Genomic DNA, 18983 nt, shown 5'->3' with positions numbered 1-18983 from the left:
AAGTCTGTGAATTCAAAATGATACTTAAAAAAAAAAAAGTCACATTTGGAGAACCATTCTGAAAACTAATAAAAAGAAATCAAGTATTTATCCTGCTTATATGGAACTAAGTAACCAAATAGTTGATGAGGGGAAGTTTTCTTTATTGAAGTATTCCAGATAATAAATAAAGAGCAATTTGAACAGAATCTCACCATTTTACATCCTTAATAAGTTAATGGATCTAGGCATTGAGGATCAACAGATTTTAACATCTTAAGATGATTTTATGTGCCTCCTAATAGACAAACACCATCCTTTAGGAAGCTGTCTTACCCAAAATTAAAAAAAAAATAAACCAAAAAAACCCCTAAATCTAATCAAATTTCTAGATGTGCTGTCCATAGGGTAGCTACAACCACGTGGTTATTTAAATTCTAATAAATTAAGATTAAATAAAACTAAAATTAAATTTAAAATGTAGTTCTTCTGTCTCACTAGCTACACTTAAAGTACTCAAGAGACACAAGTAGCCACACTGGACAGCTCAATGATCGATAGATCATTTCCATCATCACAGACAGTTCTATTGGTATTGCTCTGCACCATTTTACAGGAAATACAGAAGAGAGGAGCCTGATAAACTACACAGAAGGATGCAATGCAATCCACAAAAACCAGAATATGAGAAACTCTACACATCAGTTTCTTAAACAAATAAAATATATGGGAAAAAAAGAGATGGATGGAGGGGACTGTAGATTAAGAGACTGAAAAGGCAGAGTGAAAACTAAGCCCCCCAAAATCTGATAAAACTAACCTATCGTACAAACTTGGAGGATGAAATTATGAAGAAAAGGGCCCCTGGGTGGCTCAGTCGTTAGGCGTCTGCCTTCTGCTCAGGTCATGATCCCAGGGTCCTAGGATCGAGCCCCACATCGGGCTCCCTGCTCTGCGGGAGGCCTGCTTCTCCCTCTGCCCCTCCCCCTGCTTGTGTTCCCTCTCTCGCTGTGTCTCTGCCAAATAAATAAATCTTTAAAAAAAAATTATGAAGAAAAGTAGGCAATGATTACCATACGAGTCATGGCTGCTTGTGCGGGGAGGACGGGACTGTGACTGGGACGGACACACGGTGGTTATATGGGTCCTCACCTAGTAATCCATTACTTTAAACAGTTGTTTTTATGTGGTTTTCTATAATCTGTATGAAATTTTACTGCAAAAAAAAGTTACCTAAAATCTCATAAAGTGCTTAAGTGCTACTCAGTGAATTAAATTAAGTAATATGATAGTGATCAGGCCTCTCTAAGGAGTGATATTTAAGCAAAACTGAATGATCAAAAGAAGCCAGCCTTAAGAACATCAGAACATTCCAGAAGAGAAAACTGAGGGGCAAGAAGTCTAAGATGGAATTAAGCCTGGCACGTTTGAGAACTCAATGAACTCCAGTGTGACTAAAGAGTGGTGAGCAGGGGAAGAAAATTTACCAGTATCATGGATTTTTTTTGTTTACAAACAGTAGAAATTATAAATGTTAACTCAGGGACATGAGGTATATCCTAGTTATAAAACACAAAATATTTCAAATATATGAAAAATTATGTGCAATGCTTCAAAATTAACATTAACACTACTATCCATTTTCCATTTCTCCATAACACATGCACACAGTCTGCCTAAACTCAAAACACGTTATTGCTTAGGATGCAGTCCAATATCTGGGGGAATGTCCTATTATCTCACAAAAATGAAAAGCTAGTTAACAGGCAGGAAAGACTGAAATCACATAATCTTCTTTTAGAACAATTCCCTAATTGCCTCAGAAGTCAAACATAGATTCATATTCAGCCTTACCTCTTCTAAATCCCAATCATGGGGCGCCTCCACATGAAATCTGGAGCAGTCCAAAGAGTCAAGCTTGTGTTTACACTCTCTTGAAGGCTGGCTGACACGAAACAACCCTCCAAGTTCTTCCCTGGTATCACCATCTTCTTCTTCATTATCCTCTGTCACTAAAGAGACCACCATGATGAAAAAGTGAGAACAAATCTTCACCCTAAAGGACCTGGGACTATGGGTCCCTGTTTGTGGTAAGTATGGTGGTGTCACTGAGCGCATCAGCTCCAGAAAGAGAAAAGGCCAGGGAACTACTGCTCACTGTGTCTGGAGGACCTAGGCCCTCCTGCAAGAAAGCAGCAAAGAGTTCAGGGAGGAGACAGAATGTTGCGGGTTAGGGAAAGAAAGGGGCATTTAAAAGGCAGAGCTTTTAACTAGCATAAAGAGTTCCTCTTGAAGACTGCTGAGTCTCTAATCACTAAGAGTACTTAGGCAAATTTGCAACGACGTGGATGGAACTGGAGGGTGTTATGCTGAGCAAAATAAGTCAATGAGAGAAAAACATGTATCATATGACCTCACTGATAGGAGGAATTCTTAATCTCAGGAAACAAACTGAGGTTGCTGGAATGGTGGGGGGTGGGAGGGATGGGGTGGCTGGGTGATAGACATTGGGGAGGGTATGTGCTATGGTGAGCGCTGTGAATTGTGCAAGACTGTTGAACCACAGACCTGTACCTCTGAAACAAATAATACATTATATGTTAAAAAAAAAAAAAGAAGAAGATAGCAGGAGGGGAAGAATGAAGGGGGGGAAATCGGAGGGGGAGACGAACCATGACAGACAATGGACTTTGAAAAACAAACTGAGGGTTCTAGAGGGGAGGGGGTGGGGGATGGGTTAGCCTGGTGAGGGCACGTTCTGCATGGAGCACTGGGTGTTATACACAAACAATGAATCACGGAACACTACATCAAAAACTAATGATATAATGTATGGTGATTAACATAACATTAAAAAAAAAAAAAGAGTACTTAGGCAAAACCCGAATGGAAATCAGTACATATCAACCTTTTGATTCAATGCTCCTGGCTCCCATATACTCCTTTGGTCTTGTTCTAATCACACAGTAACTGGGACCACAATATAAAACGTACCACTTTGTTCTTTTCTGGCACTAAATTCTACCCAAAAAATGTCCTGAAGGACTTTGGAGAGAGGATATAAAATGACATAATGGAGAGTATTCTCGTCAAAAAGTTTTATGGCAAACCCATGAGCTGATGATCGAAAACATCTGCTACATATAAACTATGATAGCCAACAATATCGTATGGATTTCAAAAGTACCACCCAAATCCTCCAACCAATTTCCTCATCTCCCTTCCAGAAAATGGTCTAAGAAACTAAAACGTTTCTAGATCTGACCCAGAGCTTTCTTACCTGTGCCATAAATAAGCTTTCGAAGGTTTGGAGTTGCCTGTTGCTGCCTCAGAAAGGCCTCAGCTGCTTTCCTGGAAAGGTCTTCCTTCCACTTGAGGGCGCCTGGAAGGACCAACGACAACATGGGTTAAGTGTGTTTATCTGTCCTTTCTGCCTTGAGCTCACTGCTCATTCATCCTCAAATCCTTGAGTGCAATATTTGAAAAATGAACAAAATCTCCAAAACAGCAGACTCCCAAACGTAGACATTCTATTTGTAGAACATTTCCAGTGCCAAGTTTATAACGACAGTTACACTAAATTTAAGCATACCTGAAGTTTCTGTGGAATAGTTGTTTTCTTCCTTGTAATCTTCTTCCTCTTTGAGTAAGTCCTCCACTTCACTGGTCTCATCAGTTAAGTTCTCTGACCCCAGTCTCTGACCACCGGCCACCTGAAAAGACTCTGGAAACTTTTTTCTAATAACCTCTTCATTTTCTGAATCCTCATCCTCTGTACTGAGACAGGAGCTTTCTTCAGCTTCATCTTCAGATGCAAATGCCTCTTCAGCTGTGCAATGGCCTGAATCTGAAATGGTGAGGGTTGCTTTCTCCAGATTCAAGCTGTTACTCAAACCATTAGTTTGTACAAGTCCTGCTTTACTACCGTCTCCAACAACTTTAGATTCTGAAATATCCCTCTCTCCTGCAGGGGAGTCCTCTCTTTCACTGCTTCCACTGGCTTCCTCTGCTTCTCCTTCCCCTGCCGAGCTCCTCTCGAGATCATCATCACTGTCAGCAAAGGCTGGCAAGTCCACCTCGAGTTCTTCTTCCAGCCCCTCAAGTCTCTGCCGTTTGACACGTCTGCCCAGCGCATACAGCGTACCCGGCATTTCGGCATCTGCCTCCTCTCCTGTTCCATCATCACTAGAGCTATCGTCCAACCTGTCGCCTTCAGACATTTCTTCATCACCTTCATCATCACTATCTCCAGACTCATCTTCTTCATCTCCAAAAATGGCTTTCCGACGCACTCGGCCAGTTTTCAAATCCATCTGCTTTTCCTCTTTCGGCATCCACTGCCTATATGACCAAGTAAATGCAAAATAACTCAATTTGTACAGTAACTGGCTACTCTAGACATGGCAAGTCAATACTTAGGCAAACAGAAGATAATATCAAGGAATGGTTTTAAATAACATAGCATAGAAAGGAATGATTTGATAAATACTGGGAGAGATACCGAGCAAACTCATGCACAGTTCCCTAACGCTTTTCTTCAAAAGAACTTATAAAGAGGTAACCTTTAAAAAACAAAAAGTCTAACATTAGGGAAAAATTACTCTAAAGGGAAGTGAGTGCTTGATCAATATTTTAGAAGACTGATCATTTCCAAGCTTGAAATAGATGATCCTTAAATGACTGCTTCCAGATTCAAAGCCAGGAAAATACAAAGTTAAGCCTGGAACATCCTGTTGTGTCATAAAGTCAGGAAATGCTCAAAGGCTAATAGGGAAGTGCCAAAGGACACAGGAGACAGACTGAAGGCATAATCTAGGCATCAGAATGATAGTAATAGGATAATAACAAATGGAATTTTTTAAAAAGTCAACTAGCCAACAGTGATATTCAAATAAAGGGGTGGAAGTAAGAGCTTCCTGTTAAAGAATGCCAGCTAACATTTTAAGAATACTTAACTATCATCTATACCATCTGCTAATTAGAGGTCAGCAGATAAATTTTTCCAAAAAATTTTCCTTTGTATACATTTATAATAAATTATAAACTAGATCATTTCAATCATTTTCAGACTGATTTTTATTGGGAGTCACACATAAATCACTAAATAAAACCAAAACACTCATTATGTATAAGATACACAAATTCCGAACCAAGACTAAAAATAATTCAAATAAGCTACACATTAGTGGATACTGACCCAGGACATACTACAGCACAATCTAAGGAAATCTTCAAGAGATAAGATATGTAGCTTCTCAATAACCACCTGAACAAGCTTCCTTACTCAGCTTATACTAGTATTTGGCCACTAAAAGAAAGCCAAGTGGCCTCGGGTCTCCTAAGAATCAAAAGCAACCTATAGAAAATATTTTGTGATATCTGAGGATTATTCTGGGTCTGCTAAAAACTGAATCCTGTATAATATTTCAAGAATACCTCCATGTAAGGTCACATAACTGAAAAGCCCTCAGAAACATATGTATATATAAAGCAAAGCAAAAAAAAACCCAAAAAACCTGGAACGAATCCCACCAAAAGGTATACTGATGGCAGAATGATAGGTGATATAATCTTCTGTAATATACTTTTTTATGAAAAACAAAACAATGGCAAACTTACCCTTGATTATCTATATCCTCTGACCCCAGTGGTTTGGAATCCGAAAAAAGTGTCACTCGACTTGAAGCCATCTTGGCATCGATAGTGGAATGGGTGGAAATGAGACTTTGTACCAGTTCATGAGTGGGCCTCACCTCGTCCTGTCAAGGCCACCAAGAAAGGGAAAGTGAGGAACACACAAGAATTCGGAAGAGAAACATACTGGTTTCAATCAGTTTCTCAAAATTATCCTAAACATAACATAGTTTCTGAAAACATTTCTTATTGCCTCAAAAAAAAAAAAAAATCTTAGTCCAAAATTGACCTCTGTCTTCATTAAACTTTTCCAAAGTTCATGGAGTATACAACCTGGTAACCTAAATACTTAGCTAGAGAAACCTTAAGTGCCAACACTACAGAAAACATTTAGTTTGCCCAATAAAATTCCATTGCAGAATAAACAAAATGAAAATCTGGGGTTCATTTAAAAAAAATTCTGCTGCCTTTGATTCAAAATTTTCACTTCAAGAAATTCACTGCATAGAAAGATCCCTCCCAGTGACCAAAACTGCATGCTTGAGAGTGCTAACTGCAGCAATGTTCAAACCAGGGGAAGCTAGGGGTGACCTCCCCACAGATTTCCAAGGGTTGGTTCAATAAATAAAATTTATCCAGACAATGAAATACCACACAGCTGTAAAAAAGACCGGAGCAGCTCTACAAATACTAACAGGGAAAAATGGAATCACGTATCCTTAGGTGCCCCCCAAAAGTTGCAAGAGCATTTAAAGTTGGAGCCCATATAAGAAATATTATGGGGCACCTGGGTGGCTCAGTCAGTTAATCTGCCTTCAGCTCAGGACATGATCCTGGGGTCCTGGGATCGAAGCCTGTATCAGGCTCCCTGCTTGGAGGGGAGGCCTGCTTCTCCCTCTACCCCTCCCCACTGCTTATGCTCTCTCTCTCATGTTCTCTCTCTAGCCCTCTCTCTCCCTTTCAAATAAATAAAATCTTTAAAAAAAATAAAATAAATATTATTTTTCTCTCTCACACACAGGCACACAAAGACCATCTATATGTATACAAATACATGGTATTTACATGTAATATGTAATCATCTATTATACATAATATAATTTAGATAAATATGCATATGTTTAGAAAGAAAAATAAAAAAAGAGAGAGACCAAAGAGAGCTAGAAAACACAGATATTGTGTAGGCATACTTCAGAGATATTGTAGGTTCGGTTCTAAAACACCACAACAAAGCGAGTCAAATGAAATTTTTTGGTTTCCCAGTGCATATAAAAGTTATGTTTATACTATACTGTAGTCTCTTATGTGTGCAATAGCATTCTGTCTAAAAAAAAAGTACATACCTTAATTAAAAAATACTTTATTGCTAAAAATGCTAATCATTATTTGAGCTTTCAGTGAATGATAATCACTTATGCCAGATACTGTAACAAAAATAATAATGGAAACATTTGAAATATTGTGAGAATTAACATAATGTGACACAGAGACACAAAGTGAGCAAATGCTGTTGGAAAAAAGGCACCGATAGACTTGTTCAATATAGGGTTGCCACGAACTTCAATTTGTAAAAAAGGCAATATTGGTGAAATGCAATAAAGCAAAGCACAATAAAATGAGGTATGCTTGTATAAAGACAGGAAGTACAAGCACCAAACCGCTTGCAATGTTCACACTAGAAGACCTAGGATCCCCTGTTAGTCTTGGCAACAGAATGGAGACCATGTATTTTACTTTCTGCTTGGTGCAATTAAGTATTCTGTATATTTACAATATACATTGTAGCTTTTACCATAAATACAAATAAAGATAAAAAGCTTCAGTATATAAAAGCTGACTACATTACTTCCTGTCACTTTCCTCTTACCGATTCCTGGAAGCCATGGCTGCCACCAAGATCGACATAGACAGCATCTTTGTCATATAGGACACCACCAACTCCAGAGAGAGGTGCATAAACCAACTTCTCCTTCTCATTTAAGCAGCGCTTCTTTTGTTGTTCAGGAAGTGCACAGGGGTCTGGGAGGAAACTGACATCACTCACAGCAAAATCTCCTACACCTGGAAGACAGATCAAGGAAGATGGCTTCAGCTGTAAGTGTACCAACTGTCGACAAAAACAGCCCACAGTTGGAAGTCTTCAACCACAAGGACATCGTTTGTCATGGCACTCTGCCTCTCTAGCTAACCAATGTCATCAGAACAGAGGGTATTTGGTCAACCCAACACCTTTGCTAGCTGAGGCAGAGCTCAGTTAGTCTTAAAACTTCTGGCAATGTGGCTCTGTCTTGTTTGGCCATTTTTCAGTTTTCCTGAGAAATGAAGTAACTCATCCCAAGAGTTCTACAAATTTGGTAAATTTTACAACAAAAGGATACCTGGCATGTGAATTTGACTTTTATTTTTCAAGTGTGCTCCTCTTAAATAACCATAAAGAGACACCTTTCGGTCACACTTGATATTTGTTCGAATATCTTCTGGGTTTGTCAAATCTTCCATCCTAGAAAAATAAAACCCAATCATATGGCAGAAATAAATGTCAAAGTTTTTGTACCTCCCTTCACGTGTCAAAGACTGGTCAAATTCACTAGTTCACTAAACACGTTGTTTAGAAAATTATAGGAAATACAGAAATAAGGAAGTGTAGTTCACCATCTCCCAAAGGAGAAGAAGCAAACACATGATTGCACTGCTCTTAGGCTCTACGTAATACACATTCTGTGAGTAAGATACCAGAAATGGGAAATAACGTGCACCTGGGGTTAAGGAAGAGATGAAAACATATCCAGAAAAACCCTTTATGGCAGAGGATTAAGCTTTGATCTGGGTTTTTTGGTGTGCCCTGGATTCTGGCAAGTAGAGAAAGGGATTCCAGGCTGAGAAAAGGATATGGAAAAAACATAAAGGAAAGAAAGCACAAGGGCACATCTGGGTGACTAGAGCACCACGGTCCAAAGACAGTTATCACTGAAGATTAAGGTTGAAAAGCAGGATAGGACCATATCGTGTAGCCTTAAATGCTTCAAAATCCTCATATTTTTTCTAAACATTTCCTACTTTACTCCTGAAGCCACAGCATCTTTAGGTAATGATACAAAAAAAGGAGATATTTTCCACCAACTACATTTCTCCCTCACTATTCAAAAATAAGAACAAAATAAGCTCTATTACTCTTCTTTTTCTGACCTTTGTAGCTTTGAAATATACAGGCCAGAAAGAAAAACTTTACATGTACTTTTTACCTGTCTGCTAGGATATAAGGATGAGAGGTTTGCCATGTAAGAGGCCTAAACTTCATAACTGTAATAAAACGGCCCAGATTGTGAATTTCTTGGTTTTGATATTCTCCATGTACCATTCCAGAAAGGTAGAACAGCTTGGCACCCTAAACATTAAAAAAGCAAAAAATTAATTTCAATTAAATTCTTGTCAATACTATATCAAAATAAAGACCTCTAAATAAGAAGCAATCCTAAGGGAGACTTCTAGAAAACCACTTATCAATGCTTCCCAAACTTCTCTCCCTTCTTTCAGTACTCTTGTTAGGGCTTAGTAGAGGCAGAACTGCAAATACATTTAGCTTCAAGATTGCTCTCCAGTCAAGCAGTGGCATTTGTCTATAGAGTACTGCACAGCGAGGACAGTGAGGCTCCTGGGCACAGAAAAACTTCTATGACCAATGGGCCACAGCAGCATGCAGGGGAGAGTGGACTGGCAGTATGTGTGCGCTATAGTTCCTAGTCCTGTAACTATGAGAAACTTCGGACAAACCCTATTAAATAATCACAGATCTAAAACACTTAGAGCCAGGTATTGCCTGGTGCTGGGGGTGGCTACAGAGACAAATGAGACACACCAAGAGTTCTGAAATACAGACTATTTTGAGGAAATATTGCAGGGACTATGAACAGATATATAAAAGAAATTCCAAAGGTGAATCTTGAAGGGATGCTTATTAATCTCTCCTACTCAAACTATTTTTTTTAAAGATTATAGTGTTAGTATTCAATAATTAATTCTCTTCCTACCGGGTACACTTCTGTCCAGAACCTGTGTTTTAATCGTTTCTTCGTCTTCTTCAGTTGCTTATTATACTTGAAGGAATCTAAGTGAGTGAGAACGCCCATAATTTTGGGAAAGCCATGTACTTGACAGATGTTTAGAAACTCAAATGTTTCCATTTCAAACCCAAAGCTGGCATCTATAAGCATCAAAACCTAAAACAGAAAACACAATTACTCAAGGAAGCTACTCAAAAGAGACCATAAGCAAACTATAGTCCATGGGCCAAATCTGACCCATGACCTGTTTTATAACTAAAGTTTTACTAGAACACAGCCATATTAATTTATTTATGTATTGTCTAACCTGTGTTTGCACTACAACGACAAAGCTAAGCAGTGGCACAAGAAACTATGACCCGCAAAGCTTAAGATATTTACCATCTGGCCCTTTACAGAAAAAAGTTTGTCAACTCCTAATCTGGACTAAATCAAAATGATTACGTAGGGATCATCATGACAGAGAAAATGCCACCCTTTGACTTTCTCTAAAAGGCAACCATAAGACAATATCCACCACAATATAAATTTCCACTTCAAGAATTTGGATGTATTAGAAATAACTCAGAAAAAGCTGGGTCTAATTTGGCCCTCACCTGGAAATTTCTCACTTCAAGAAATAAAAATTTTTTAAGGTATTTTTAGGCCAAATAACAGGTCTCTAACAAGAAAACCAAGCAACAGATCTGACATCCAAAAAATGGGATGAAGTGGTAATCAATGAAAAATACCAAAAATATAAGAAAACCAAACATTTTTGTTTCAGTCTTCTCACAGGGAAAAAAAAAGTTTTTTGCTGGGAGGTATATAGTAGGAAAGCTCTATCTTATGTTAATTTATAACATGCAATTGCTCAGAAACTAAAAAAAAAAAAAAAAAGCTACCAGTTTAGAATGGAAAGTCAGGAATGCTAATCTATAAGAAAATATAAGCATATAAGACCAATTTTTAAGATTTTTGACTCTTCAAACATGCAAAGTAATTTCAGAGTTGATTACTGGATACTTCTAGTTTTAATATATTAAAGACATCTCTGTTCTTGTCTTTCTGTAGCTAATTGAAACACACATACACACAGAAACAGAATCAGAAACACTCATCTTTGGTTAAATTAAGGAACATTCATAATCCTAAACCACAAAATACATGATGGTGGGCCACTGAGCACTGCAAGAAAGTACAGCAGCCACTGCAGACCACAGGCCAAGCTGGCAGCAGAGTTCTTCCACTCCCCTCAACAGGCTGAAGGTGAGTGGCTGGAAGGAGAATAGCCCTCTATCCCATTTGACACCATACAGTGCCATGGGGCAAGCAATTCATTGTAGGAACAGAAGAATAGGTAGCAACAGCCCCATAGCTGACAATCTTGTCAACTAAAGATAAATGAAGCCTGTATTATTCCTTCAAAGCACACACATGCACATACACACAAATCCATGTATGTACATGCCTTTGCTTTGACTTAGGAGGCTTCATGACAACCCAGAGCAGAGCAATCAACATTTTTAAACAAGTTAAAAAATTATGGTACATGCAACAGAATACTTAAAAAGAACGAGGTTGAGCTATAGTACTTATATACTTTTAAGACATACTGGAGTGAAAAAAAAAAAGCAAAGTACAGAACAGAATGTATAATAAATAGCGTATGCTTTAAAACGGTTGCATGTGAATTTATATACATATCTAGGATATTGCTTTGAGGGAAACTGAGAGACTAGGGGTCACAGCAGGGAAGAGAAAACACACATTGTACTCTATAATGCAGTTTGAATATTTTACCAAATGCATGGGTTCCTTTTTGAGTCTTAAAAAGATGTATATGAAAGACATCTTTCTTAATATGCCTATGCTTTTAAAATTAGGGACTTGGTATATTTTACATAAAAAAGGAACCAATGACTCATATGCTAAACTACTGTAATCATTTCAAAACACGAGATTTAATAAGTTTATACTATTTTATGTTGACAATGATACACTTTTTATTAATAGTAGCATTACATGTTCAAAATTTGAATGGCATTGATATTAGAATGGCACAGCTATAACATCTACATTAAATTACTTTTATTTTATATTTTAGGACACTTCCTGGGCCAAAGGTTAAAATCTGTAGCTCACGTCACCAAACAGCTTTCCAGAAATTGTTGAACCAAAAAAACAAACAAAAAACGGCCTCTGTTACCCCACTCTTCCTAATCAATATGGCTTTATTTTTTTCTTAGATTTTTGTTTTAACTTAAAATGTAATTAATGAACATTACCATTAAATGCAATCAAAGTTGCACAATTTCCATATGTTGTGTACTGTCTAGATTTTCTATTATAAACTCTGACAACTTCTCAAAGGCAATTCATGAACTTATTTTGTCATAATCATTAAGAACTGGAGTTTCTGGCACCACCAAGAGCAGAGATCCTATACTCAGAAACTACTTAACTTCTAGGGACTCAATTTCATCCTATGTAAACTGGAGATAATACCTACTTACCTCTAAGGCATACTGGGGGATTTGATGAACTAAATTTCTAGAAAGCTGTTAGCACAGTGCCTAGTAAGGTTCAAGAAATGGTCTCACTACTTACATATTTGTATGTCTGTATGTCTGTCTGTATGTATATCTTAATTAACTATGTTAAAGGTGTTTTCTGTAATTTGCTTGTAGATTTGAGACATTTCACTGTGCATATTCCATTCTTATTATAACAGTATTATCATTATCATCAATTCAAACACATCTATGGTATTCCTGATTATATTCATTCCTTTAATAATAAGCCTTTCTTTCCTTCAACATGAGATAAATAATCTCAATAACACTGCTGTTAAGTCCTCATCAGAAATTCACACTGCTCCCACTGACTTACCAAATCTGCCACTTTAGCCAGATCAATCATCATGTTAATGTCACACCCACATTCAATAATGGTGAGTCTGCGCTTTTTACCTGTAAGTGAAAAGACAATTTCATTCTTTTTTAAAGATTTTATTTATTTATTTTAGAGAAAGAGAGAGCACGCCAGTAGGGGGAGGAGCAGAGGGAGAGGGAAAGAGACAGACAGAAAATCTCAAGCAGACTTTGCGCTGAGTTCGGAGCCCCACACGGGGCCCAATCTCATGACCCTGAGATCATGACCTGAGCCTAAATCAAGAGTTGGCTGTTATAACTGACTGTGCCACCCAGGAACAACCCCCAAATTTTACTTTTTAAAAAAAATATCCATTTACTCTAATTACCATTTTAAATTCTATCCAGTAAAGCACCATATACCCTTACGCGAGTATGCCATAAATTCATTTTTACAGGAGAAAACTGATAAAATAAATTCCATCTTGGTTTTCTTGCTATGTTCCCTAATTTTAAAATAATATCGAAGTCTACCCACATGAATAAAGTGCTCAAACACGTAAAATTCTGCCTGGAATGGGCAGACATGCGAGCTTCACGATGACCATGATCCTGCTGTTCAGCAGCAGGCCAACACTTCTAACTTTATCAAAGTTTCCCACGTTCCCACTGTAGCTAAAAACATCCTCAAACATAATGTAAGAGAATCTTCATGGAACAATCATTACTTCTAACTTAAGTTAAAAGGAATCAGTCTGTGACTCTTGATCTTAAAGTTGAGCTCAAGCTCAACCCACGTTAGGGTAAAGTTTACAATCAATCAATCAATACACAAATACATACATACATACATACATACATACATACATAAATACATACACACATACATAGATACATAAATACATACATACATAGAAGAATAAATACATAAATACATACATACATACATACATAGAAGTGGGGTACTTGGCTATCTCAGTCAGTGGAGCATGTGAGTCTTGATCTCCAAGCCAGGAGTTCAAGCCCCACAATGGGGGTAAGAGTTTACTTTAAAAAAAAAAAAATTAAAAAGAAATCTGTCAAAATGACAGGAATGCCTTTATGATAAAGAAAAGCTCTGGCGCACCTGCGTGGCTCAGTTGGTTAAGCATCTCGCTCTTGGTTTTGGCTCAGGTCATGATCTCCGGTTCCTGAGATGGAGCCTTACATGAGGCTCCGGGCTCCGTGCTCAGTGGGGAATCTGCTTGAAATATTCTCTCCCTCTGCCCCTGTCCCCACTTGCTCTTGCGTGCTCTCTCCCTAAAATAAATAAATAAATCTTAAAATAAAAAAAAAAAGAAAGAAAAGCCTCAATCCAACTATATTATGGCTATAATAAGAAATTTCAGTGGCTCAGTAGAGCATGTAATTTTTTTTTTTTAAAGATTTTATTTATTTATTTGAGAGAGAGAGAGAGAGAGCACAAGCAGGGGGAGCAGCAGAGGGAGAAGGAGAAGCAGGCTTCCTGCCAAGCAAGGAGCCCGATGTGGGACTCAATCCCAGAACCCTGAGATCATGACCCAAGCTGAAGGCAGACGCTTAACCAACTAAGCCACCCAGGCGCCCAGAGCATGCAACTCTTGATCTTGGGGCTGTGAGTTCAAGCCCCACGTTGGGTGGAGAGATTACTTAAAAATAAAATCTTTTAAAAAAAAAAAAAAAAAGGAAAGAAATTTCAGATTCTTTCATTGCCATTTGGGAATTTGTTTCATCTTCCCTCAAACAGAAAGGTCACCATCTTCCAGACCAGACAAGTTCTCACAGAAAAAGAGGAAACCTCCCTCACTTTCCTAACAATGTGGCTTCATGAGGGCAAGCAGGTGTGCCTGACACACAGCAGATACTCACTACCTGCTAAATGAAGGCTGTCACCATGAACAACCCAGGCTGCCCAGGCCTGCCAAACCTCTCAGAGAACACACCTGGCAAATCCATATAGCAGTCAGAATAAGGTATGCATCTATATCATTATTATATCAGGGAATCTATCCTTTTTTCAAGCTATAGCCAATTTAGTACAAGAGAGGTAATACGAAGTGAGAACATTACTTTAACATTTACCAGTCCAAGAGAATGTTCAACAAAGACAGTCCTATCCCTCAGACGACATATGCCCTATCAGCCTGGGGTATCACCCTCCTACCTGACACGATCGTTACAGGGCCTCTGATCTCTGTCAGCTTCTGCCTGGTGAAGTTCCGAATGAGGCACTGGATCAAAGTGCTCTTTCCAACTTTTGGAGGCCCCATCACCACCACCACTATTGGCGGGGGCTCTAATGGAGTTCGATCAACCACTGGAATGTGATGCTTCTTTGTCTTCAAATCCTGAGTCCTGTTTGTAAAAAGAAAAATTAAATCCACTTTCAAAATATAAAAGGCATCATACTTATAAGTAAAGATTTTAAAGAGAGCAGAACAGACAATATGGATACTATTAACTTGTTAACTTTCGAGACCCAATCCAAATAACCACTTTAGTAAACATATAACAGATTGACTTCAACAGTATAGAATATTGAAAACTATACACACCTTAAATCTGATTGCTTTATTAGCTGACTGTACTAGTTTAAAAAAAAAAAAAGATAAACATGCAGGCAGTGTATCATAATGAATAACAGCAGGAGCTTTGGAGTTAAATTTGGCTCTCCTATTAGAATTTAATTCAATAATGTTTAAAGTACAATGGTTTGCATATAATAAGAATGCATTAAATAAAGCTATTTATTACTACATATTATATGAAACATATCCAGAAAAAAACACAAGCACACCTATTACCATAGCAACTGTTTAAATTTTACAAATTCTTTCTTTCTTTCTAGAAGGCTCCATGCGCAGTGTTGGATCCAACATGGGGCTTGAACTCACATAAAGAGTTGGATGCTTAACCGATGGAGCCACCTAAGAGCCCCACAAACAAAGAAAGTCTATAAAGAAAAACTCTTAAGCTTTTCTCTTGGGCAAAAAAAGCCAATCAGTGGGCAAATACTGGAGGCAAGGCAGCTTCCACAGGAAAGACTACTTGCTCACATTTTATTTTTTTATTTTTTTAATGTAGGGTCCATGCCCAGCATGGATCCAATGCAGGGCTTGAACTCACAACCCTGAGATCAAGACCTGAGCAGGTCTTAAGAACTGGACGCTTAACCAACTGAGTCACCTAGGCTCACATTTTAGTAAAAGGAATTATGGCATGCATCTTCATGTCCTTCAAAGCTGTTAAAGATTCATGAATCCAAACATCATCTGGGGAGGCTCATACTGTTTAAAAAGAATAAATGGAATGAACAACTAGACTCCAGCTAAACATACCTGTGAAAGGATCGAGCCATCCGCACAGCAGACTGGACTGCAAAAGCTTTGGGGTTTCTCTTCCGGGCATCTTCCTCGTCTCCAAGCTGGAGATCCTGCAGATGCCGTTTCTTTTTCTTCTCAGCTTTGGGCCCACTGTTTTTCTTTCTGTGTTTCTTCTGGTCCTTAGTCTCCATAGTGGCTTTTTACCAATTCACAAGTAACTCTAACCTACACTGATGAGGCAGGGATATGGGAAACATTTTACAATCCAGAAAACACCCAAGGAAAAACAGTAAATTTCATTTATTTCTTTATGAAGAGATAAGGTATTCCTGCAACAAGGACAGAAACTGCTTAATACTATTCCCAATTTCATTTCTGTTATGCTATAAATTAGATTTGCTAGTTACTTCTGCTTATGTTACTTTTTATTCATCTTAAGTGTCTATATCAGCACTATTTCTGCAATAATGGAAATACTCTATACCTATACTTTTCAACACAGTGGCCACTTACCACATGTGGCTTCTGAGAACTTAAAATGGACCCAGTGAAACTGAGAAACTGAATTTGAATATAATTTTAATTAAAATTCCATTCTAAATTTAAATAGCCATATGTGACTAATGAAGTCACCATACTGGACTGCTCAGCCCAAAATATCAATTGGACTAATGAAGTGGTTTCCAAACTTAAACCATCTTTAAGACATTTTAACAAATTAAAGCATTTTAATAATCCTCCAACATGATAACATGTGTTACTTTTAGTACCTGTTGATTCTGTAAAACTTTTAAATTACAACAATCATTTATATGCATTTTAAAAAATAGTAACATCTAGATGTGTGAGATATGGTTGATTGTGGATGATGCCTGGAGACCACATGTATTTGCAGAAACCCTTACAAAGATTTCTGAGCGTCCTAGGAATTCATGACCCATAAATTGAGAAACACTGAATTAGTGAGCTTTTTTAGGAAACCAGGCTGCATACAATCTGAGCACTTGGCTAATTAAAAAAAAGAAAAAGAAACTAAGAAAAAAGGAAAAAAAAGGTCACTTCACTCAGTTAAGTTACTGAATTAATTTCAGTTCAATAAATATTTGTGTCTTCCTATGATGTACTGGGCATTTTGCCAAGAGAGGACTACAGCTGTGATCTGACTAGGAAAGGAAATCCAAACTAGTATCTTTCATGCCATGCAGTAAAGGGCCACATGAGAAGGCTGCACTTAGATCAGTCAGAGACTTCCCACGGACACACACCGGCGCAAATAGAAGTCCACATGTACCCGCATAATGTCAGGAAACACCAGCTAGGAGTTAGGAGAGCTGAGTTCTAGGGAACGCTTTGAAACCTAAATAGCTATGTGATTTCAGGACGTTATTTTTCTTCTCTACTACATTTTGTTCCCAAACTTGTACTGACGCTTTTCTCCCTCTCTTGGGGGGCGGAGAGAGGGATGGGAAAAGCACAATTTGGAATCAACAGATGTGGCCCAGGTCTGAGTCACCTGCTAGGATTATCCCGCCAAGGAACGACCTCTCTCTTCTCCCTGCCACCTCCCCACCCGGTTCGGGCTCTCTGCACGAATTCATTCAGCCATCCCAAGGACCTTGGGAGCAAGACTCCGGCACGTACTATGTGTGACCGGTCCGGCGCCTGAGGCGCTCTTCAGGGGCAAAGACTGTCCTGGCCGACTTTGCCAAGCACGACTCGCAAAACTCTCAGAGCCCCAGTCCCCGGGACCCCACCACCGCCGCCTCCCCTACCCCGTGGCCGTTACCGGGTTCACAACTGCTACTTCTTAGGCCCGCATGGACAGCGCCGGAAACGGAAATGCACCCTACGCGCGGACTCCACAGGCCGGCAGGAAACAAGGATATAGAAGAAAGAGACCGGCCAAAGGACGACTCGCGGGAAAGCCAGAGGGAAGGCTCCTGATTGGCTGAGGACGGGCGCAGATGACAACTGCGCGGTGCGATCCAACCCGAGGCCGCGCGCTGCCGCGGCCCGGCGGGGACTGCGGCCGCACTGCCCACACGGCTTTGGGACTCCGACCCGATTCGTCGCGCACATTTGAGTTGCCCCGGAGGCGACGGTGCGGCCTAAAGCCCGTTCCTTGGTGTAGGACGAAAGACGAAGTAACACATTTAGTCTCGGTCAACCGGAGTCATGGCACCCGTCGCCTCCGAATGCCACCGGCATCAGGTCCCTCCATGGCCTATTGGAATAGCCCACGGTTGGGAGTCTGTCTGGCTCATCTGTCTGCTCATCCTTGAAGATGACAGAGTTGGACAGTCTCGGACTTCTTTAGTACTGTAATTCCCTCTTTTGCCAGCACCGAGACAGAGGGCAGGGACAAACTCTGACTCAGCACGTTCTCTGGTCCTGGAAATGGGCCTTTCCCCGGAAGAACGTAGCCTCTTGCAGTTTCTTCCAGCACAGGTTTGCCCTCCCAGGGCCCTGCCCATTCCCACCTGAGGGACTTCCTTGAAGTTCATCTAACCCCCATCTCTGGTGAGCTGGGATGTCCTCGTGGCTACAAAGCTGTGTACATTTTCAGAATTTGTGTGTCCCTCTTGCCTTGGAGGTTTTCTTTTCAGTGCCATCTCACCAGTGCTCCTGAGACTCAGTTCTACCCCCACAAAACTAGGCTCACTCTAGTAATTGAGACCTCTGTGCTTCATGCTTTTCACAGTGAGCTCGTTCTCTCCCTCTGCATCCCACAGGTATTCACTCTGCAGTGCTAGGGTGGGCTACCCTACAGGGGGCACCCACTTCTCTCATCTGTCAAGAGTGTAATTTTGTAACTCCCTCCAACAGTATCCCTCTCACTTCTGGGAGCTTTCAGTTTACGGGTAGATAATCCCAACATTCTCTTGGCTCCATGAGTCCCACTCTTGTCCTCTGTCTTACATCAGCCCCTCACTCTGCTTGTGATCAGACCCTAGACTTTGTCAGGTCCAAGGATTGCAGTCCCCAAAGCATCCCACACTGACTGCCACCTCGCATCTTCAGGTTTCTCCCTCTAATGCCCTGAAATCAACTGTAATCCAACCAGTACCTCTGACCCAGATCTTCCTCCCTTGATGAATTCTCCTTCCCTAGTAAGC

The 18983-nt window shown here is 39.6% G+C and overlaps 1 protein-coding gene across 2 annotated transcripts in view; it reads right to left on the bottom strand.

The window, feature by feature from the left end:
* BMS1 (BMS1 ribosome biogenesis factor) overlaps positions 1-17730 on the bottom strand; it is a 49502-nt gene extending 31772 nt beyond the window's left edge. The window contains exons 1-12 of one of the 2 annotated variants that reach the window (XM_028098609.1): positions 17654-17730; positions 15883-16097; positions 14709-14899; positions 12546-12625; positions 9642-9830; positions 8856-8998; positions 7992-8113; positions 7481-7674; positions 5599-5738; positions 3572-4320; positions 3260-3361; positions 1834-1991 (exon numbers count right to left, since the gene is read on the bottom strand). In XM_028098609.1, coding sequence (XP_027954410.1) covers positions 1834-1991; positions 3260-3361; positions 3572-4320; positions 5599-5738; positions 7481-7674; positions 7992-8113; positions 8856-8998; positions 9642-9830; positions 12546-12625; positions 14709-14899; positions 15883-16058 — 2244 coding nt within the window. In that variant the 5' untranslated portion in view covers positions 16059-16097; positions 17654-17730. The remainder of the gene's footprint in view (positions 1-1833; positions 1992-3259; positions 3362-3571; positions 4321-5598; positions 5739-7480; positions 7675-7991; positions 8114-8855; positions 8999-9641; positions 9831-12545; positions 12626-14708; positions 14900-15882; positions 16098-17653) is intronic. The other variant, XM_028098610.2, reaches the window with a different exon arrangement.
* Between the last annotated feature and the right edge of the window lie 1253 nt (positions 17731-18983).

Source organism: Eumetopias jubatus, unplaced genomic scaffold (assembly GCF_037043125.1).
Source record: "Eumetopias jubatus isolate StellerSeaLion01/CBP00866 unplaced genomic scaffold, mEumJub1_p1.0 scaffold_17, whole genome shotgun sequence".
Lineage (NCBI taxonomy): Eukaryota > Metazoa > Chordata > Mammalia > Carnivora > Otariidae > Eumetopias > Eumetopias jubatus.
The sequence above is the reverse complement of the archived record's forward strand: the minus strand, read 5'-3'. Positions and strand labels throughout refer to the sequence as shown.